Genomic DNA, 22,049 nt, shown 5'->3' with positions numbered 1-22,049 from the left:
GGGGTTTACATGGTAAGCCACCCTGTGAGTCTTGAAGGAATGGTCATATAATTATAATTAATAATAATAATAATAATAATAATACAAAGCTAGGTGCCACACAAGCCCATCCTCTCCATGCACCAGGTCAGAAAAGCTCAGCACTCTGTCTGTGCACCTAAGGCTGCTCTCACCCAGCACCTGGTCAATACCTAATTCCCAGGTTCCTGCCTCACACACTCACCAATCTCAAAGCAGAGGTGAGGGTGGCGCTCCTGCAGCATCTGAACCACACTGTCCGTCTGGATCCGGGCGAGCTGCAATTTCAGAGAGAAGGAAGGCAAAGTCAATCAGTGTGCCCTACCTATGACCCAAGAGGCGCAGATGGCAAGTATGCCCAACGCACCTGCTGTCAGAGGAAGACATGTGTGCAGAATCTTGCTCCGATATGCTGCTCCCACAAGAGCCCAGAAGACATGAGACGTCCAGTCCCACTTCCGATGCACTTCATGCTCATCGGTTTTGGGTCCGGTTCATGTTTGTGATCTGCTCTGCCCCCTTCCCCCCAGCTTCGGGGGCCACAGAGAAAAAGCCAGGCATGAAGAGAGCCAACTTGGCTTGAGCCAGTCAGAGAATGAAAAGGAAGCAGAGGCAGCAGCGCAGCTGATGTGTGCTCAGCAAACCTCCCAGAATGAAGCTCTGCAGAAATACCATTCATTGAAGCCAAGTGTTGCAGGATTCCGGACAGGCAAAGGGAAGGACTTCTTCACGCAGAGCCTAATTAAATTGCAGGGTTTGCTCCCACAAGACATAGAGATGGTCATCAATTCCAGGGGCTATAAAAGGGGGTGAAAGGCTATCAATGGAATATTAGCTACAATGGCTGCGTTCTGCATCCAGCATTGGAGGCTGTGTGCCTTTGAATATCAGTTGCTGAGAATTGCAATAGTGAAAATATTGCTGCTGGACTCAGGTCCTTCTCGTGGGCTCCAAGAGTGGCTGGGGAAACTCAGCCAGATGGGCAGGATATATTATTATTATTATTATTATTATTATTATTATTATTATTATTATTATTATTATGTGGTTGGCCACTGTGAGAACAGGATGCTGGACTAGACGGGTCTTGGACGTGACCCAGCTGCAGGGCAATTCTTATGTTCTGAGAGAAGGAGTGGAGACCCACTTCTGGCCCCCAGGACAGGGCTTCTAGGGAAAAGGAGATCTTTCACACCCTGAGGTGCCACCCCATCCTAGGCCCCTGTTCCAAACAGGCTTTCTGGGTTTATTCCTGAACTGCCACCAGCCTCAACAACAGGAGGCAGATGGGAGATTAGCTCTCCACCACAAGGGTGGAGCATTATCTTTCTTTACAAGCCTGCCCCTCCCAGTCTTGGCTCTTGGGCGTACTTCTTCGCTCCTGCTGGGGCAGCTCATTCTCCTGGCAAAAGAAAGGCCAAGGGAATTGATGGTTGCTCAACACCACCAAAGCAATGCAGCTGGAGAAGTATGGACTAATTGCCAGGTGGATACAAATGAAAACTTTTAAGATCGTTCATCAATGAGCAGCAGCGAAGCAGCACAGCTGACAAACACTTAAGGCAGTATAATGCAAATGACGTAACTGCCTTACAAACGAAACCCTGTGGCTGCTAGCAAATTACAGCAATAGTAGCAAAGGGACAAAGTCTTGAGGAGCAGCACTGAGTGAAATATAATTCAGAAAGATGCACACTTGGGAATATAGCTCCTGTGATACTTAGCCTAATATGAATTTGGAATTTGCTATTACTGAGTGGTTCCCAGAATATGTGAGTTCCTGCACAGCAGCTATTAAGAGCTGCGGCAGCAGTGGGGGACTCTTAAGTCTAAGCTCTGCTTGGTACAGAAAACCCAGCAACATCTCTAAGAAAGGACTGTCCAGCCTCTGCCTAAAGACCCCCAGTGAGGCAATACAGGAAACTGCCTTATCCCAAGAAAAACCATTGCTTCCTGTAGCTCAGTTCGGTGAGCACTGGCTAGCAGCCATTGTTCCAGGGTTTCAGGCGGGGAGTCTTTTTTCACAGCCCTACCTGGAGATGCTGGGGATTGAACCACAGGAGCTCCACCACTGAGCTCTGTCCCTTCCCAAGGGGAGAGCCCACCATGGTTTCAGTGTCAGAACTGCTCTCGCCTTTAAGAAGTCTCTCCAAATGCTCATCTGAGTTCTCCCCTCCTGGGATATAAGCCCCTAGGATCTAGTCCTGTCCTCTGGCACAACCGAGAATAGTTCTTCGTCCTTTTCTTAAGGCATTTTTACATATTGCTATTATCCACCCCTATAACCCAGGCCTTCAAGAAAACACTTCGTTCCAGGACTTGCTCTCTTCAGTACCAGCCGTCTTTCCCTGCCTTCCTCTGTTCCAACCTGGTTACTAGGAAAGGAACAGAAAATGCCCTGCTGCCCCAATGCAAATCCATTCACCGGTCAATGCACAGTCCTGTTTGTACGAACACTTTGCAAGAAGCAGACCCAGGAAAAGCAGAGAGAGAAAAGCAGCAGGCAGGCAAGAGAACGGTAATGACAAGAACCTCACCTGGCTTTTCCTTGTTCCCACGCGGATAGTCTCTTTCTTCAAGCCATTCTTCTCCTGTGAAGAAACGTCTCCAATTACTCCAAAGAGGGAGGGTTATTATGGTGGCATTTCCACAATCTCCCCGCAAAACCCTACATCAAGAGGAAGCTTGCACCAGCCAAGCATTTCCTCGCAAAGGGGCCGCCAAGCAGGGTGGTACAGTTCAGCCATGGAAGTGGACACAGAAGGCATCCCAGGAAGCCCCACACTGGAACTTACCTGGGCAGACACCTTCTGCAATGTTCGCTGCATTAAAAGGAACAGCCCTAAAGGATAGCTGAGCAATGTGCAATTAGATACCCATCCCTCTTGCCTGCCTCCCTTGTGTCAGGTCTAAAATTCTACGCTTCTCTGGGCAGGGGCCCGCCTTTCCCTTTGTTGTGCTGTAAAGCACCATAACATTGTTGGCACAACCACAAACAACTATTACTAATGTCGTTTTTATTGCCTGGCCTGACCAGCCCTAGCCCAGCAACCCTTGACAGGCTTCAGGGCAAAGAACACATGTGTCAAAGACCTGAAAGAAGCGGAGGTTATTCAGTGCACAACTGGCCCCAAGGGGCAGAGTCATCTGCTTCCCAAGAGTCTCCCAAAGACCAGGCCGTGCAATGCAGGTAAGCAGCACATGGAACTAGCAAGGGCCCTGTCTGTATGCAGAGCCATACAGGGCATAGGACAAGATAGCACTGAGACAAACATTATCAGTTAAGGGCCTATTGAGTCCTAATTGCAGATAGAAGTATTCCTCAGTAGGGTCTGTCTCTTGCGGTAAAGTTTCATCCCTAAATATGTCATAACACACACAGCTGAAAAGAGAGATTGTGTATGCATGTGTGTGGGTAAGAGAGGCAGGGAAAGAAGTATGAAGTCCTGGACAATAACCCAGGGCCAGAAAACCTTCAGACCTGTCAAAATGGCTGTTAAGATTTGGAAATATTTCCGCAGACCCGCAAAGAGGCCTGGAGAGACATACGCCTCTTACCTGACTGTCCTGCAGCACCACCTTTGCCATCTCAACAGAGGTTTGCAACCCAGGACCCAGTGAAGAGGAGGAGGAGAAAGATGTCTTTGCTAGAGGGGAGAGGAAGACCTGCTGCCTTGCTCTGTCAGCGTCTAATCAAGGGAGTCTCTCCTTGCAAACTAGCCCCAACCTGGCAGCAGAGATAAGGCAGAGAAGGGGAAAGGGCGTTCAAGGGGGGTGGGGAGAAGGAAGGAACTGAGCCTGGAGGGAACTGCAGCTGCAGGGGCTGCTTGCAAGGAACTCTCCGGGTTTTGCACAGAAAGAAATTGTTCTGGGAAAGACAGGCAGCAGAAGACAATCTCCCAGGGCAAAGCAATTGACAAAGGGGCCATTTGCACAAGTGAACAAGGGACATTTCAACCACTTATTTGCAATATAGGGCAGGGGGAGGGTGGCGGCGCAGAAGGGGAGATACAATCAAGCTGCATGGCAAACAACTATAATCTCCAACTGGTGGCCAGTGCTATCTGTGCCATCCACATAGTTCTGCAGCAAGGAAGTGCACAAGCTGGGCTGGTATTTACTTTCTAGGACATCTCCCAAGAGAATGTGGCTCCTCTTAGGATAGTGGCCATGGAAAGGAGTAAACAGACAAGAAATGGGATGCATGGAGATAGGGCAAAACACAGGAATGGGGCACAGGTGGGCAGTAGAGCTGAAAATGGGCAGTAGATATCAATAGTTCATAGGAGAGATTGGTAGTCACAAGGTACAGAAGCCCCATGTGTGACTTCTGGAAGTCAACCCCAAATCATCAGTTCCCTTCAGTCTTCATCAAACATAGCCATGAGCACTAGCTGCTTAGCTTTAGGGAAGAAAAAGAGAGATACCATCGGGGTGCTGAAAGCAGCAGTTTCTGTGTGTGTAGGGCAATTATGCAGCCAAGGGGGACAGAAAGAGGTGCTTAGTGTGAAGAGAGAAGAGAATTTGTTTGAATCTGGGACTGAGAACACAGAAACAGGCAAGCTGTGTAGGTGTCCACCATACAGCATCACCCAAAAGGCTCAGGCCCAACAGCCCAAAATCCAGGCAAAGTCTCAGGTTTGGAAGCTAATATAACAGTCTCCCCATGGGAAGGCTATGGGATGTATTCCCAGCGGAACTTTGAAAGGGTAAGTGAAAGTGTGAGTGTGCATGCAGAAACTAGAAAAACAGCTTGATGAAGCACCCTATAGCAGAGGGGAATGCAAGAGGGCACCTGAAAGCAGCAAACCCACACTTCTCTTTGCCGCCACCGCACTCTGGCTCACCTTGGCTGCTAGTAGAAACTGCCTGGAGGTATCTGTACAGTGTACTACCTAACAGGGCAAAGGTGTGTCCTACAAAGCCACCCTGTGGATTAGGCAAGAGTGCCTTGCTACACAGAGGCAGAGCTCAAGTTGCACAAGGTTGTGCAAGAAACAAGAGGCATCTGATTTTGGCAGGAGCACATTCTAGAAATGCAACCTGCCTCCCTTGACCGGCAAAGGGCAAAATAGCCCTGGGAGAAACACCAGCCTCTCCCAATGTTTCTCTGCAGATATAAAGCGGATTACAGGGATACTAACATGAAACACTTTGAGCACTTGAACGAGGCCAGTGCCCTGTTGTTGTTCTTGCTACTGCTGCTATCATAAACAAAATTGTGTGTGCGTGTTTAAAACTCAAGTTTCATAAAAATCAAACTAGCACAACCATTTAACAACTATATTCCCCCTTCCTAAGAAAAGCAGCACTGGAGGACACACAAGTGTAGGAAAAGAGAGAGTCGGGGGTGGGGAAGAGTAGCAGATAGGCAGCCATGGTCGGAGACAACCCCCGTCCCCAGGCCCACCCGCGGGGGCTGAACTCATTTGCATCTCATTAAAGACTCCCGCGACGCGCGTGAGGTCACCACCATGCACAGAGGTCACCTCGCTAGTCCTCCGCCATTGGCTGAGCCCCTGGAAGCCCCGCCCCTTCGCCCCCCTCTCTCCTTCCCCCTCCCCAAAGCGAGCGAAGCGCCGGTCAAGGCAGCGGCGGAGAGGCTCACCGAGGCGGGCGGCGAGCTGGTCATGCCGCTGGTGGCGCCGAGCAGCGAAGGGGGCCGGCAGGCAGGCGGGGCGAGGGCTGGAGGGGGTCCCGCTCTGGGTCAACTAGGCGCAGCCGGTTCCATCTCCACTCCGCAGAGCCACGCATGCGCCTCCCCGTCCCAGACGTCACTTCCGGCTTCGTGTTCCTCCCACAGGCGGCTTTCCATGAATGGGAGGTGGCTCCCGATGCCCCTTTATACCGTAAGTACCGTCGACGCGGCGCACGCCCTTTTCGGAAACGCGAAGCCGGGGGCGCCGCTGTGTTGCTTCGCGCTCCGGTCCTTGCAGTGAGGCGCTGCACGTGGCTCCGGCCGCATATTTTACGGGCAGCGGAGCGTCTCCTGCCCGAGTACGCCAGTTAGGCTTTGAAAGGGGCTGGCCTAGATAGTATTATGCAAACTACCTGCAAATTGCCTTCAAAAGTGTCACGAGATTTATTCTAAAATTGAGGGAACGCTGCTTGAAAGGCCTGGGAGAGCCGCTGCCTGCCAGCCAGCCAATGAGGCAAAAGGGCCAATGGTCTGGTTGGTGTATAGCTGCTTCCTGTGTAACTCTCTGCTACAAGATGAGCTGACAACGAACACTACCTTAAACGGAGAGGTCTCTCAGGCTTCTCATCCTGAAATATGGAGACCCCAGGTGCATAAGAAGTATATCACTGCATACTCAAAATGGGACCCACTGACTGGTGTTCATCCCTGATGGTGCTGCAAATGAGTTTATTGGAGGTGGCCTAATTAGCAAGTGCAGCTGGCAGGATAGTAGACGAGTGTGGTGCTTGATTGGATCCAGCAAGGAAATTGGTGTGTGTTTTATTAAAAGGGGATTGGACCAACTGATGGAAGTGAAGAGGTTTAATGATGCATATTAGGAACCCCAGCTCCCAAAGAGCATAACTATAAATAGTGTAAGAGCAGCTCTGCTGCTGTAGCCCACACACCACCTAGTCCTGTATGCCAGTAACAGCCCAACCAAATGAGAGCAACCAATTCCTTCACTCCATTTACTAAACTTTTCTCTAAACCATCCATCATTTTGGGTGCCCTTTTCTAACAATGTAATATTTTTTCCATAGATTGGTTTGGATTTGGATTTGATATCCCGCCTTTCACTCCCTTTAAGGAGTCTCAAAGCAGCTAACATTCTCCTTTCCCTTCCTCCCCCACAACAAACACTCTGTGAGGTGAGTGGGGCTGAGAGACTTCAAAGAAGTGTGACTGGCCCACTGCACCTAGCCTCAAAAACTATTCCTCCCTCTGTGGTAGAAGATGGTGCCCCAAGAAAAATGAAGGAGCAGGAAGGAAGCTCCCTGTGGCTTGGAGCACAGTTCCAATGCATAATTGCTTTTGCAAAGTCAAGAACCAAGGAGGTGAAGTGACGGGGTTGTAGGAAGCTAATTGCAGCAGAGGAGAAGGGAGGAACCAGCTCAGATAACAGCCATCTGCCTGCAGGCCCAGCTTCTACTACCACCCACAAACTATACCAGAAATCTAATCCTGAGCAAGATTAGCCACAGAACTGGGCCTTTTCTATGAAGCAGCTCCTCTTGGCTCTCACAGAAATACCAAAGAATTGGGAAGGCGGGAGAGAGAGGCAGTTGTTCAGAAAGGAAGCAAGAGTATACATACATATACAGGAAGACCCATAGTTCTCTTCACCCACATTCACACACTTTATAGCTCAAGCAAGTAAACCGCTATTAAGTGAAGGGTTACAGAGATGTTAGTGCTGAACATTATTTACATCTTCAATCCACCTCCCCAGGAAAATAACTCTTCCAGTTCCAGAATCCAGTCAGTTTAGTTCCACGCTGTATATCTTTGATGAGGGCAACACAGGCTTACTAGAGATCCTCCTCATACAGAGCTTGGAACACAAGAGGCACCAGAAGGAAGTTGGAGTGGAGAGCTCGTTTTCACCACACAGTCTTACAGGAGCCCACTGCTAATGCTGAAGCACCAGACTTTTTACCAGGAGACTTAACCAGCAGGCTGTAAGGCTTGGAGAAGTAGGCCTGGCTGTAGTCAGGCAAAATAATAATAATAAACAAGCCAGAGTTCCCTTGGTCTCTCTCTCTGTTTCCTAAGCCAGTTACGCAGCCCTCCTGGTCTTCCGTCAAATCCTACCCTCTTTTGGGTCACAGTGCACTAGAAAGAGAAGCTGATTGCATCACTCGTTTGGAGAGCCAAGGTCAGGGGACTGAAGGACACCCACCCACCGCCATCTAAGTGCTCCGTTTTGTGTGTATCAGCAGCTCACGCTGCAAGCCCGCATCAAGTACTGCAGCAGATTTGCCCGGAGGAAGGTCTGTGATGAGGGTGAGCTTGTTGAAAACGCCTCGGCCAAAATAATCCGCAACCACAGAAAAGCTGTCATTGGAGCATTTCATCTGTAAGATGGAACAAATAAAAGCTTCACTTTAGGGGGCGGTTAGGGTGGGAGATTCTATCATTTACTATACATTTTGGAAAATGGTTTGCCTCTATATGTTCGGCCACCTCTTGAGGTATCATTGTCAAACTCAGCACGATGGTTCCCGAGGTGGGGCAGGAGACTTGGTTGCTGTTTGGGCACAGACGCCATTTTGAACCAAGATGGTGGACCGAAACATGACTTTGGCATGTCCTCACCCAACATCCAGAGTTATGGGTTCAAACACAAATTACACTATGCATTTAAAACAACACAGTATCCCCCCCCCCCAAAAAAAAAATAAATCCCAGGCAGGGCCGGGCACTCCCCACCAGTTGGATATAAAGTGTCATAATAAACCAGACTGGAAATCTAGCTAGGCAGCCAGGGAGACCCACCTGGTGCTGGAACTGGTCGTGCAAGTCCCGCTTCTGCTCTTGAGCGCGGATCATGTCCATGACTTTGCGGTTCTCTGGCAAGCAGGTGGGACACTCCGACCCACTCTCCGAGTAGCTCTCAAAGCAGTGCTGGTGGAAGGAGTGGCCACACAGAAAGTGAACTGAGGGCAGCTCCAAGGCACTGGTGCAAATGCTGCACTTGGTCTTCTGGAAGATCTTGGGACTGAGAAAAGGAAACACACAAGGGAAGGGCAAGGAAGAGAGATGGTTTTCAGGGATGCAGGCATGCGCAGAAGCAACAGCAACACATTCCAATGATGCCCACATTGGATTTGGGCATCAAGCTTCTCCCCTGCCCTGGATTCCAGGATTGCTACAGCAGCTGTAAGTAAAGAGTAGCTGTACTCTGGAAGACTGGCAGATGAATGAAGTCTCCTTTGGAGTCCCTTCCCGATCCCTTCCAAGGAACCACCTCAATCCCTTCCAAGGATCCATCTCAATCCCTTCCAAGGAACCACCTGGACTTGTTCATCACACTGCACCACCAAACAGAGAACAATGGGCAGAAGGCAGGAAAGTGGCATGTGGTGATGTCTTACTCCCTCTGGAGGCCGCGTCTTATGGAGGTCAGACAGGCCCAGCAACATAGACTGCGGCTACCTGCTTTTGAGCTCCTCGATCTCCTTGCGGATCCGCTTAGTCTCCTCCCGGTACTTCTGAATCCTCTGCTCGTCCTGCTCAATCTGGCGGCTCTGCTTCTGCAGCTTGCTGACCAGGTAATCCTTGATGACAGACAGGGTGGCTGTGGAGTTGTGAGCCAGAGTCTGCACAACTGGACATAGGGGGCAATCCATCAGCACAGAGAAGGAGAGGGAGTGGGGCAATTTATATTACACCTGGGTGAGCACAAATCTACCTTGTCCCTTCAAACCACAGGGGAGGGGCCCTTCAGCATTCTCTGTCCCGTTCCACAATACTTCAGACCCTTTAACGGCCAAGATTCAGACAGCAGAGGGCAATTTAAACTTGTGATCCATTGATAAAGGGTGGATCAGAAAAACAAATAAACCTTCAGCCAAAAGCACCACTGGCGTCAAGAGTAAGAGCAGCATTGTGACGTTAACATTATGAGAGAGTGCTGGAGGTGAAATAGTTAAACATGTTGGCCAGTCAGGACGGGGGGGGGGTTGTGGAGTCAGTGGGACTATAAAACCAGCTCTGGGAGGGGCAAAGAGGGGAGTTCCTTGGGGAGTTAGTTGAGGAGTTCATTGGGAGTTGGGTGGGTGGTTGGAGTGGGAGTGAATTGGGCTAGAGTTGTGGGTAGGTTGAGTTAGTGTAGCAAAATAGGCTGAGTCAGGAACAGTTAGGGGCTAGGCAGACAAGTAAATATCTGAGAGGTGGTTTAGTGAGTGAGAGCAGGTAGCGAAAGTTATAGGTCTGGATAAGCACCCCATGAATGTAATTGATGGATACCGTTTATGAAACCAAACGCTTGTTAAACTGCAATAAATAAACAAAAGTTTAAGTTTCAATTTAACCCTGACTGGACTCAGTATTGTCCCAGGTAGGGCCTGGGTGGTGGCAGCGAGAAATAAAGTGGTGGCACAGGGATCAATAGATGGTGAAACATCCAGGGACCCTGTGTGATCACCACAGAAAAAGAGGGCAATTTAAACTTGTTATCCATTGATAAAGGGTGGATCAGAAAAACTAATAAACCTTCAGCCAAAAGCATCACTGGCATCAAGAGTAAGAGCAGCATCTGGCCTCCATAGGGTCTTGGAAGGCAGGTCATTCTCATAAAGGGAGAGGCTGAAGGGAGCCATGGATTTAACTAGCAGCTCTTTTGCTTGAGAGACTGGTTTTAATTCCCAGCCCCATCCACCCCAGAAGCTTCCCAAAGTCAAGCCTCTCAAGGAGACAACCTCAGCCACCCCCCGCCTGGAAGTGGAACCTCCCTCACCCAGCAGGGGCGGCATGAGATTCTTGGTCTCAATGTGCTTGAGCACAGCTGTGATGTACTCTTTGCAGTCCTCCTCCTTGTGGGCGAAGTAGCCGAGGGCTTGTTCCCAAAGGCAGGCCTCCTGGTCTCCGTACAGCTCGCAGACTTCCACCACCTTCTTGTACTGCTCGTTCTGCATGTGGTAGTGCATGATCTGCTGGAAACTGGGGAAGGAAGGGAGAAGAGGGTCCTTTCCACCAGGAGGCCAAATATAATGCCCTTGAGCCCACCTGCTGCTCTCCGATCCTTCCTTAACCACATAGCCTGGGCATAGATCAGCCAGGTCCAAACCCTGCACATAGGCTGCAAAGCCTGGTCTACAATATCCAGCACCCTCCTCATTGGGGAAGCTCCAGAAACCCTCTTACAACCCCCGCCCCCAACAAAGAGTAGGAGGCTGCTGGCGCCTCTAGACTCACAGCTTGCCCTGTTCGTAGAGGTACAGGACACCATCCTTGAAGTTGTGCATCTGGCACAGGACCAAAGCCTTATCGAAGACGCTCCGAAACTTCCCACTCTTCAGCAAGGAAATGGCTTCGTTGTGTAGCCTCTCTTTGACCTACACGGAGCCCAAAGCCAAGAAAACATCAAGCTAATATGCAGAGCTCTGCAGCAACTGGATCAGGCCAAAGGAGGCCTATCCAGTCCAGTATCCTGTTCTTACAGTGGCCAACCAGATGCTATAATGCAAGGAGAGCTAAATGCAACAGAAGGACTTTCTTGCTCTTGTCCACCAATTCTGGAGAGAGCATGCAACCATCAGGAATAATAGCATGGCCCTCCATGAATGTGTCTAATCCTTTTTTGAAGCCATCCAAGTTGGTGATCATCACTAAATCATGTGGGAGTGGATTCCGTATTTTGTGTCCCATCTTCCCATTTCTCTGCCCTGAATCTCCCACTATTCAGCTTTTTTTTTAAAACATAATTTTTATTAACAGGCCAATCCAATCACATTATTTCCAAATCATATTACTTCCAAATTATACAGCCAGATTTTTAAATTTTGTTGGGGGTACCCTTACATCAAGCTCCGAACGAGAATCAAGACATCACTTCTGTTACTGCTTTTATCAAACGATTCTATCCAGCTCTGTCCAGATAGTCTATTTATTACTTCTTCATCTTCTTGTTGTTATCATGTATTCCTTTCTTTGCAATCTCTGATAATCTTCACAAGCAAGTTAGGAACAAACAACATCTGCGTGGATTTTGCACACTCCAAAAGTCATATCTCATAAGGACAGCCGCCATTACTCCCCTTCTTCAAAAATTTGTCCTCGGTCCGTCCTATTAATTTTCCCAAACTTGCCACATATATCACAAAGGGGCTCTGCCAGGTTATCACTTTCAATGCATCATTTACATTCCAATGACCCTGGTTCTCCTCCCCTCGTCTTTCTTCGACAAGCCTGTCTTAGCAAGACGCCATTAACAACTGCGTCATAGAATTTTCCTTCCGCACTCCATATTTACCAGTCCTCTCTTCAATCCATAATTCACTCCAAACAGCTCTTAAATTCTTGCTTGCGATTAGTAAAAGGCGACGGTTCGTCTCTCTTGGGGTGGAGGTTTATAAATACTCACATGAGGCAAAGAAAATAAAAGTTTTTTCCTCCACCCCCCCCCCCTCTTTTTTCACTCTGCACATAAAAGTCTCGTGACGGTGGTTCATCGCTTGATTTATTTGTCTCCTCCCGTCACTCCAAACACAGAGATGCATTAATCAGCAGCCTTATCTCTCGAACTTTGCTTGATGTAAGTGCTTCAGCTTCATTCCAATTAAATATTTCCAATTATAATTCCGAGCTGAAGCTAACCAGCACACGCTAATTGGAATCGGCGTCAGGAAGAGCTGACTTCATCGAGGGCTCATGCCAAGTGACCGGCACCCCCAACTCTCGGATCCGGGGGTGCATTGTGGACACCGCTGGCAAGGCAGCCCCCCCATCTCCTTGGGGGGGGGGTAGGAAGACTGCATACTTCCCATAGCAACCTCTTAATTACCTCGTATGGGTCAGAGAGATGTTATTGTCGGCCATCTTCCAATGCGCCACCTGGTGGCCCCCCCTCCCACTATTCAGCTTTGCGGGATAAGCCCAGGATCAAGAATTAGGAGATGGGCAAGGGACAGGAGTGGCTATGCCTCATTTCAAGAGTCTGATCCAGACACACACCTCCAAGCAACTGTTCTGGCACTGCCCCAATAACCCTCCAACTTTGGCAGAAAATAATAATGAAACAGACATACTGCTGTGTGGTGGGTGGGCCCTAATTGGGTATTTGTGCGGGTGCAAACTGTCCCCTCCCTGGTCACCCAACTGATCATTTTGTGTGCAGAGAGGAAAAGATAATCTCCAATTTGCAGTTATCTGCATAGATCAGCTCTGTGTGTGTGTGTGTGCAGGCAACAGTATGTGATAGTATCTGGTGAGCACCCACCGCTGGCACACAGTTCCCTGCCCCCTGTGAAGGCTGACCAAGGTTCAATGTGGCACTCAGGCCAAAAGATGGGTTAGCCACCTGTGTCACAGGCACCTTGAACCAGAGCCCCATGAATTGAGCTTTTCTCTCTTGCCAGCTGAATTTTCCCAGGCAGGTCACCCAAGACCTTGCTGCCAATGGCTTCCACCAGTCAACCTCCCCTGGGCACAACTAGAAATTTGACCCCAAGCGGAGGGAGGACTGACCTGTGGATCCTGCTCATGCGCCCAGTTCTGGAGGCGGAGCTCCAGCAGTGTGTCATACACGCCCTGTGGAGAGTCTGGCTGCACTTCTGACATGTGCTCTAGGAAGGCCTTCAGCTCCCGGGAGTTGTTGGCAAAAATGGGAATGAACTCATCAGGATTTGCCTATATTACAAAGAGAGAAGAGAATGGGGAAAGGAAGGCAGTAGCCAGCCTAGATGGAACATTCTGTGTCTCAGTTCTCCTGGCAGAGCCTTCTGCAGCCCAGATGTCCCAGAGCTCCTCCCCCCACAACACATGTGGGGAACCTTTGGCTCTCCAGATATCGCTGAACTACAACTCCCACCAGCCCCAGCAAGCAAATGGCCAGAGATGATGGGAGCTGTAGTTCAACAACACCTGGAGGGTCAGTGGCTCCCCACACCTGCCCTACAAGGAGCCTAGCAAAGACTGGCTCAGGACACAGCAAGTATCAGCAAGTGCTATTGCAATGAACCCAGTATGAGGTACGTGTGTGTGTTTGTATGGGGAAGAATGGCTTATCTAAACAGCAACCAGACAAGCAAAAACTCTGCAAGCCACACAGGTCTGAGCCCTCTGCTGCCTCCTAGAGGTTGTTCAACATTCCTGCCTTCCAACCAGCTCAGTCGGTAGAGCATGAGGCTCTTAATCTCAGGCTTGCGGGTTTGAACCCCACTTTGGGCAACAGGGGTTGGACAAGATGACCCTAATGGTCCCTTCCAACTCTACAGTTCTATCACCACTGAGCCTGCTTGCCCAGGCTGTATTTTATACTCAGCATTTTGTTCACTTAATGCTGATTACTCCTCAGCCCCCTGCTCTCCTTGGTGAGCACAAGCGAAGGGCAGCAACGCACCCCCCCCCCCGCCCCAAATCCAGCCAATACCTTCCTCCCTTCCAGTGCTCCAGGACCCTCACGATCCCCCACCGGCTGGTAGTTCGTGCACAGGACCTTCAGGAGCTCAGTGGTCTCATTCGGGACATGATGCATGAGGATCTTGCCGTACCGCTTCATGTTGCTCTCGGCCTGCTCAAAGGGCAGCTTCCCAATGTAACGCAGGGCTTCCTGGTAGTTCTGCACAAGAGAAGGGCAGGTGATAGGAGAGAGAGGTAGCTTTGGAAACAAAGTGTTGGCCTTCTGCCTGCACGCAGAACAGCTTTCCCAAACCAGGTGCCCTCTGCATGTTTTGCAGGACAACTCTCCTTAGTCCTAGCCAGCACAACAGCTGCGTGATGATGGGGGCTGCTGGGAACTGTAGTCCAAAACACACATGGGGGGGGGGAACCCACTTGAGGAAAACTGCTGCAGAACCATCACACATGGAAAATTTGTGAAACAAGTTTGTGAAACAAGTGTGCCAGCTCTGCCCCCTCACCGCTGTTCCTGTGGGTCCTCTGCATGCCGCATGCTGGATGCCGCATGTTGGGTCCTCCGCATGCTGGATGCTGACCTTGCAAAGCGGGAAGCCTCCTGCACTCAAGGAAACTCTCCAGTGCATTTTAGAAGCCTGACTTCGGTGTTTAAAAGTGCACAGGGAGCTTCAACAAGTACAAGAAGCTCAGAGCTTCAGACAGTTAGCCTCCAACTTGGGGGAGGGCAACGGGAATGAAAATGAGGGGAGCAGAGCTAGCACTCCCATCCCCATGCCCCCCTCCACCAGTAATTATTCTACATGCTGACAGGACACCTGAAGAGGACTTCTGACACAAGCATGGATAATACTCCCAGGGCAAGACAGGCTGAGCAAACTTTAGAAGCAGACCCCAGTTCCCCTGTATCTTGGGGTTAGAATTAAGAATTTAAAGAACTACCTATAGTGAGATGAAAACGCGAGCAGGACTTGAAATATGAGCAACAGTGTTCATTATTAAGATAAATAGGTTAAAATGGATGTACAGTCGTACCTTGGTTGCTGAACGCCTTGGAACTCGTACGTTTCGGCTCCCAAACGATCAAAAACCAGAAGTGAGTGTTCCAGTTTCCGAACGATTTTCAGAAGCCGAACGTCCAGCGTGGCTTCCAACTGGATGCAGGAACTTCCTGTAGCCAATCAGAAGCCACACTTTGGTTTCTGAAAGTTTTGGAAGTTGAAAGGACTTCAGGAATAGATTCCGTTTGACTTCCAAGGTATGACTGTATTGGATAGCATATGTGAAATATGCAGCATTCAAGGGTAAATGTGGAAACCATGGAAGGGGAGGATGAGAAGTCAATGGATAATTTACGGTCTACGTTAAAGGTTTTTGTCTGCCTGTTTGTTTTTTTTATGAAAAATCAATAAATAATAAATAATAATAATAATAAAGAAAAAGAAAAAGAAAAAGAACTAAGCAGCGGACAGTCCTGCCTTTTATTCTCCACGGCAACAAGTCACACAGATCCTCTTGCAAAATGCAGCACAGGAGTAGCTGCCCCACTTAATGTAAAAATCATGGCAAGCCCTTTTAAACTCGCTGCTGCAGCCTTGAGACCCCAAAACGTTTAACAACTAAGAAAGTGTACGTAACAGGCCAAGTGAAAGACCCACGGGAGCGGGCAAGTTGCCCACCCTTACGCTCATCTAACGCCTCTTTGTCTGCCATGTGGGAAAACAGATGTACACAGTCCCAAACTGTGGACACTACTATCCCCAGTGCAAAAATGGGAGAATGTGGAGAAACACGGTCGTCACCCCCCCCCTCCTGAGCCAAAGCACCTGTCAGGTTTCTCCAGCATCCAGATGCACTCCAAGAAGTCAGCTTTAAAAGCTGGAAGTGAAGCTCAGCACCAGGCAGGCTGTTTGGCCTCACCTTGATATCCTCCAGCTGGATCTTGAGGTACCACTCGTGGTGTGCATGCTTCTCAGCTAGGTACACGGCATGGGAGTAGCAGCCTGCCTGACGCAGAACCTTGATGGCTGTCTCCACATCAAAGTGCACCTCACTTTCACTGGTCTGTGTGGGGGAGACAAAGCAAAGAAGGAATTCAGAAGGGGCATGTCTACTGAGAAAGAGGAATGCCTCTGTATCTCTCCCATGAAAGTGTAATATATTATGACTGGAACCAGAAGCAGCAGGTTGCTCCCTGAGACAAAGAGAAAGCCTCTGCTTCTTCCTTCCTACGAGGTTAAAAAGAAATAAGCTGCTCTTCCTGCAAAGGGAAGACTTCTGATCCTTCTCAGCTCCAGGACTGGAGGAAAGCAGCCACCCAACCTCAAGCGGCCAAATGAAAGGTCCTTCAGTTACCCAGAAGGCTCTCTCAATCTCTGCACTGGGAATGTGGAGCAGGCAGGCACCAAAAGTTGGAGGATGGCTGCTCAAGCACACAAGCCCATTGAGGCATAATGCGGAAGGAGGAGCCAGCGTGCCAGGGCATCCACACCCTTCCCTGTTGTACCTTGATGAACTCCTCAAGCTTGGATATGTCTTTCAGCTTGGTGTAGCAATTCAGCAGCAGTGTTGTGTGGTCTGCGTTGGCCAATGACTGCAGGTGGAGCGTCTGCAAGTACGCAGTCAGGTTGTGTATCCTCTGAGCATCCAAGAACTTGCGGATGACGTAGGATGGCTCTAGTTTCCCAATGGTACTAGGGAGAAAGAGCACCCTATGAGGACCCTATTCCAGGTAGTCAAAAGCCAAGAGAGAAGATGAGAAAGTGTGCACGTAACCCCAACCTCGCATCTGGTTCTACAGAGGATCAGAAGGTGCAGCCACAATTTCCAACACTAGTAGGGCACAGGGAGGGGAGGTGGCTTGGAGTGCCAAATTGGAGTGCCAAGGGAGAGTGGAAATCAAGTGGGTGGAAATCAAAACTTGCAATTCTCACAATTCAGGGGCTGGAAACTTATCTTGGTCTGCCCCTCACATTGCCAAAGGTAGTGCAATCTGCTGATAAGCACCTCGCAATCTGAAAAGCCAGGAGCAACCACAGATAGATAGGCATTCCCTATATGCTATCTCAGTAAATAAATCCCAGTCCACTGGGATCCAGAGAGCCAAACTCCATTTGGACGTGTCAGAGCTCACCAGGGCTCTGTGCGTTTGCAAACCACGTTTGGGTGGATTTAGTTCCCATCTCATGATGGTTTCGCTAGTGAGGCAATTCAGAAAGGAAGCCAACAAGAAGGTGGCAGGTCGGCCAGATTAAAAATCCAGATTTGTGACACCCAGGTGCCTAGATAGCAAGGGCTCTGGTCTTTCTTCTCACCCCAACATGGCTGTAATGGAAAGGAAGGACCAAAACTCCCCTATCTCGCCTACCGAATATATTGCTGAATGGCGCCATCGTGGTTTCCCTTGTTATACAGATGGTCTCCATACTGGCGAAAGATCTCAGATAAGCCGTCACTATCCAGGTGGTGGCTCCTGGCCAGGTGAATGGCCATTTCAAAGAGGTTCTTCCTGAAGAGCATCTGTTGGAAGAGAAGTGCTTGCTTGCTTACAAACATTGATGGGAGCAACAGGGTTTTAAGGGTTATATTGACTATTCGTAACTATTGTTCCATGGGGAGCTGCTTAATTACTGGGGTCCTCAAGTATGGAATGCATACTGATGTATTGTTTTGTGAATGCATAACGACATGCATTTGTAGCTTTCATAACTCTAAGAGAAGAAACAAGGGGCTCTAGGCCACAGCTGCTCCCTCCCTCTGTGCCACATGGCACAGATGCTAGTTCAGAGTCACTTCCAGCCCCTTACTCAGGCTCCTACGGAGCAACAGCAGACCACACCAATCTCCCGCAAACTGGAGCCCTCCAAATGGTTGGGGCTACAGCTCCCCATCAGCCCCAGGCAGCACAGGTATATGATGCTGGAACTGATGGCATTTGCAGTCCAAACGGTCTAGTGGAAGGCAACGTCTGGGCTTTGAGCTGCAGGCAGCTGTGAATAAGCTTTGCACCTCAGAACCCCACTAACCACAGAGGAGGAAGAAGCGACCAAGGTCCCTTGCCTCAAGCTTGGTTTGCGTGTCCTTCTCCTGCAGTGCATGGAGCTTCCCATCTCTGGTCAGCACATAGAGGCACCCCCACTCGGCCAGGACATCCACCACGTCGTCAAAGACAGAGCTGTACGCAATAAACTTGTTGCCCAAGTCATAAATATTCAGGATCTGCTTGTCAGAGTTTTGTGGATCACTCCCAGCAAATTCCGATCTGGAGTACAGAGGAGCAAAAGAGTGAGGGACAGCCTCAGAGATAGTCTTTTAACTTTCACTCACAGGTCAGGAGTTCCCTTTCGTGCACTGGATGAAAGAATGGTCCACACTCAAGCCTCAGAGAGTCTCAAACTGCTGGTCTTAACATTTCCAGGCAAACGTTAAAGTCAGCTGGCAGAGCCCTCTGTGAGTACCTGATGAATCTAAAAAACTAATGACCAGGCTTTTGCATTCCGATGCATAAGATGCATCTGCCTCCTATTTCTCCCCCACAATATGTACGTCAACCTAACTGTTTCTGAGCCTTGGATAGCACAACATATTGCCTTGCTGCAAAGTACGGTTTCCCTACGCAACCCCCACACTCAGCCATTTGGACCTTCCAGCCTTTCATGACAGTCATCACATTCTCAAGATTACTTGTACATATCCCACTCAGTATATTCAGAAAATCCAAGATCTGATAGGAACCTGGAAAGGAAATCTGGATTTAACACTGCCTGCAAATAGGGATTGGAAGGCCAAAAAGAAATCCCATGCAACACACAGTGGCTTTCTACTGCTCTCTCCTACAGAAGAGTACCTAACCAGAAGCAATAAATAATTTCACAGCAACCACCTTTATCCAGATCCCACACCCAGAGTTTTTAAGAGGTCAAAGGAAAACAATTCAACAAGTTATTCTGCCTTGCAGCTCTGTCTTACTTTGGAGAAGGCTTCCGTTCCTTGGAAACAATGACAAGGTAGCCCCGATACCAGTGGGCTATCAGCTTCTGGCCTTCAAAGGCAAAGCAAGGCCCACGCTCATCTGGCTGGTACAGATATACACATTCATCTCCTGCCACAATGAACTGGAGGTCCTGGGAGGGATCGCTGAGTGTGGAGCAGCGCAGCCCACAGCCACGTGTGTCCAATTCTAGCTTCGGATAATCCTTCACTGAAAGCGTGTAACACTGCAAAGTCCACAAGGAGGAGGACACAATGAAGCTTGGAAAGCCACAAGAACAGCTCAGAAACTGGGATGGAGCAGGGCATGACACACACCCACACCCCTGGTGGTCAACCAGACATCTTACCTGGATGTTCTCTGTGGTGGCAACAAACAGATGTGTTGTTTTGCCAGACTGACGGAAGGCAAGGCCTGTAATTGGGTAACTGCCTTCATGAAGGATCTGACTTTTGCTGTGCCGATCTCTCGTGATGTCCCCTTTAGTGAGCACAACACTCCCATCTGTAAAGCCTACAGCAGAAATGGGAAAGGGTGAATGCTGCATTCCAGGAGACACACTGGGAAAAAGCAGGCATTCTCTGCCATTGGAAGACATCAGGTAAGCCCACCAAATGGAAAGCTGAATTAGATTAATATGAATAGACGAAGGAGCACTTTCCCCAAAACAAAGTAGATCAATTTCTCCTTTATGATTTTATGTCTGTAACTCACAGCAGCAATTTCATTTCCACTTACCAATGGCCATGAAGTTGAGATTCTCATGGACTGTGAGGCAGGACACAACTGTAGGCTTGTTGCCTGGTATTGCAGGGAAAATCCTGGTGCACAGAGGATTCCCACCATCACGCTTCTCTAGATTCCAGACTTTGACCTACAAGTTATTATAGGGGGCTTGTTGAGGAAAACCACCACAAATTGGACCGATTCCCTTTTTATCTAAAGCTACTGTGCATATAAGATGCACATTTCCCCCTTTCTCCAGTCAAACTCTGGGACCAGGAGTGCAGACATAGCTGCTGTGGAAAGAAAGGAGCCACATTTACTCTCCTAGCAGAAAGTCACTGCAGGGCAAATAGGCAGAAGGAGCAAGACACCCTTCTCTTGATCAGGCTTAAGCCAAATGCAGTGGTACATCTGGTTGAGAACGGGATCCGTTCCGGAGGCCCGTTCGCAACATGAAAAGAGTGTAACCCGCAGCGGCGCATCTGCTCACGGCGGGTTGCAATTTGCCACTTCTGTGCATGCGCATGACATCATTTTGCGCTTCTGCGCATGCGGCGAAACCCGGAAGTAACCCTTTCCAGTACTTCCGGGTCGCCACAGGAAGTAACCTGAAAGAACGTAACATGAGGTATGACTGTATGCGTAAATCAGAAAAATATAAAAAAGCCAAAATTCCTGAACACCTGAGTTAAAGGCTTCGGTGACAAATAAATATTTAAAATTCCTAGATTCCAGCAGCAATGTTTTGAAGAACTGGTGGCCCACACTTAACTCAGCCTTGTCATGACAGAAGACTCCTCCTTCCCTACAACTAATCTTGCAAAAGCTTTCCATCAAACAGAAAAATAAGTCCGGCTTCCCTCAAACCAACTTACCAAAGGGTTAATACCTTCTTCATCCTCCCCAACTGAAGCCAAGATGCTGTGCTGTTTCAACTGGTAGAGGTGTGTCACTCTCAGCTTATAAGCTTGGAAGCTGCTGAGCTCAAGGTTGCGGAGCAGGAACCATATCTGCCCTTCCATATGTAGGTCTGAGTTAAGGAGTCCACCCCATAAGAGAGCAGAAGGCAAGAAAGGCTCAGTGGTTCGCTTCTAAAATCTTTTATCGCATTACGTTTATATCCCATCTTTCTTCCATGAAGGAACTCAAATTGTTTCCGCAGCTGCCTCCCACCCAGACACTGAACAAGACCTGCGTATCTGAGCTGGGTCAAAGGCTGGTGGTGAAGCACCTGCTTTGCATATGAAGGATTCTAGATTCAATCCCTAGAACCTCCAAGTAGCTAAAGGCTTCTACTTTCTGTCTGCTGCTCATCGTAGACTCAGAGTGCCTACCTAGCCTGTGGTTGCCCAGATGTTGCTGGACTTTTAACTGCCGTCAGTTTGGGCAATGGCCATGGTCAGCAGCAAGGGTGACAACTCAGCCACCGCGATGTAGGCAACACTGAACTAGCTGAGCCAATGCTTTCATCAGGCATCGCCTTATGCTCTTAACTTGAATAAGCCCACCGGGTGGGGAGGAGGAATGCTTTCAGACTTTGGCAGAAGGCGAGCCATGGCTCCAGCTTACCCAAAACTAATGTCCGCTGACCGAGACAAAAGCCCTGCCCAGGGAAGCTGGTTGAGGGGAGAAGAGCACTCCACACACGCTCAGTGGCACCCTGCCCGCCCCCCGCGACACCACTAACGGCAAGGATATCCCCGAAAACGAGACTGCCCCGGCCCGAGTCGCAGACCGTGATGCCTGGCGGCAACAGCACAGGCTTCCCATCAGGCTCCGTCAGGACATCGCGGTCGAAGAAGGCGAAGCGGCGCCACTGCAGGTAGGCCGCCATCTTGACAGGTAGGCCCAACTCCGGAGGAGAGTCATGTGACCATGCCGCTTCCGCGTTGCGGCTTCTCTTAGCGCTAAGGCTGCTGGGATTTGTAGTTCGCCGGGTCGCTAAACCCCCGCCCTAGTGCGCAAGCGCAGAGAAGACCCGCAGCCCTTGCGCCGCTGCCCCCTTGTTTCCACGCGGCGGTATTGCAGGCATCCCCGCTGAGCCCGCAGGCCGAGGGCGGGTGACTGTGACTGACTGGCGGGCCGGCATAGATCAGAGGGTGGCCAAAGGAGAGCGTGCAGTCTGCACGTGCTCAGGAGCTCTCCGGTCAGGCCCGTCGCTGCCACCGCCACGCTAGGAAGCCCCGCCCCTCGGCCAATGACCGCGGCCGCTGCGCCCGGCGGCCGAGACGTGGCCCAATGGGGAGCGCGCGAGGGGAGCCGCCGAGCCAATGAGCT

General features: G+C 49.7%; 2 protein-coding genes and 1 long non-coding RNA gene across 4 annotated transcripts in view; 1 reads left to right on the top strand and 2 right to left on the bottom strand.

The window, feature by feature from the left end:
- Positions 1-5,799, bottom strand: part of HMBS (hydroxymethylbilane synthase) — a 14,261-nt gene extending 8,462 nt beyond the window's left edge. Inside the window, exons 1-3 of one of the 2 annotated variants that reach the window (XM_028707967.2) lie at positions 5,627-5,799; positions 2,556-2,609; positions 224-296 (exon numbers count right to left, since the gene is read on the bottom strand). In XM_028707967.2, coding sequence (XP_028563800.1) covers positions 224-296; positions 2,556-2,609; positions 5,627-5,650 — 151 coding nt within the window. In that variant the 5' untranslated portion in view covers positions 5,651-5,799. Of the gene's footprint in view, positions 1-223; positions 297-2,555; positions 2,610-3,576; positions 3,734-5,626 lie in introns of those variants that run through there. The other variant, XM_028707966.2, reaches the window with a different exon arrangement.
- Positions 5,783-7,730, top strand: LOC144325669 (uncharacterized). The gene is made up of 2 exons (XR_013390882.1): positions 5,783-5,867; positions 6,742-7,730. It is a non-coding gene; the product is annotated as an uncharacterized LOC144325669 (long non-coding RNA).
- VPS11 (VPS11 core subunit of CORVET and HOPS complexes) lies at positions 7,315-21,954 on the bottom strand. Its single transcript, XM_028707761.2, has 16 exons — positions 21,471-21,954; positions 20,648-20,796; positions 19,785-19,920; positions 19,396-19,559; positions 19,025-19,272; positions 18,116-18,317; positions 17,424-17,575; positions 16,563-16,749; positions 15,977-16,120; positions 14,073-14,261; positions 13,169-13,330; positions 10,898-11,037; positions 10,440-10,642; positions 9,137-9,308; positions 8,477-8,699; positions 7,315-8,055 (listed from the first exon to the last, which is right to left on the bottom strand). Exons 1-16 carry the CDS (start codon positions 21,604-21,606, stop codon positions 7,891-7,893), a joined length of 2,772 nt encoding a protein of 923 aa, XP_028563594.2. The 5' UTR covers positions 21,607-21,954; the 3' UTR covers positions 7,315-7,890.
- Positions 21,955-22,049: the final 95 nt, after the last annotated feature.

The sequence above is a fragment of the Podarcis muralis genome, chromosome 15 (genome assembly GCF_964188315.1).
Source record: "Podarcis muralis chromosome 15, rPodMur119.hap1.1, whole genome shotgun sequence".
Lineage (NCBI taxonomy): Eukaryota > Metazoa > Chordata > Lepidosauria > Squamata > Lacertidae > Podarcis > Podarcis muralis.
This window is presented reverse-complemented; position numbering and strand designations above follow the sequence as displayed.

Coding starts and splice junctions, on each gene's coding strand:
- VPS11 (XM_028707761.2), bottom strand. CDS start 21,606: ATGGCGGCCTACCTGCAGTGGCGCCGCTTCGCCTTCTTCGACCGCGAT. Junction 19,560..19,784: donor TCTCAACTTCATGGCCATTG/GTAAGTGGAAAT, acceptor TTTCTGCTGTAG/GCTTTACAGATGGGAGTGTT. Junction 16,121..16,562: donor AGCTTGAGGAGTTCATCAAG/GTACAACAGGGA, acceptor TCCCCCACACAG/ACCAGTGAAAGTGAGGTGCA.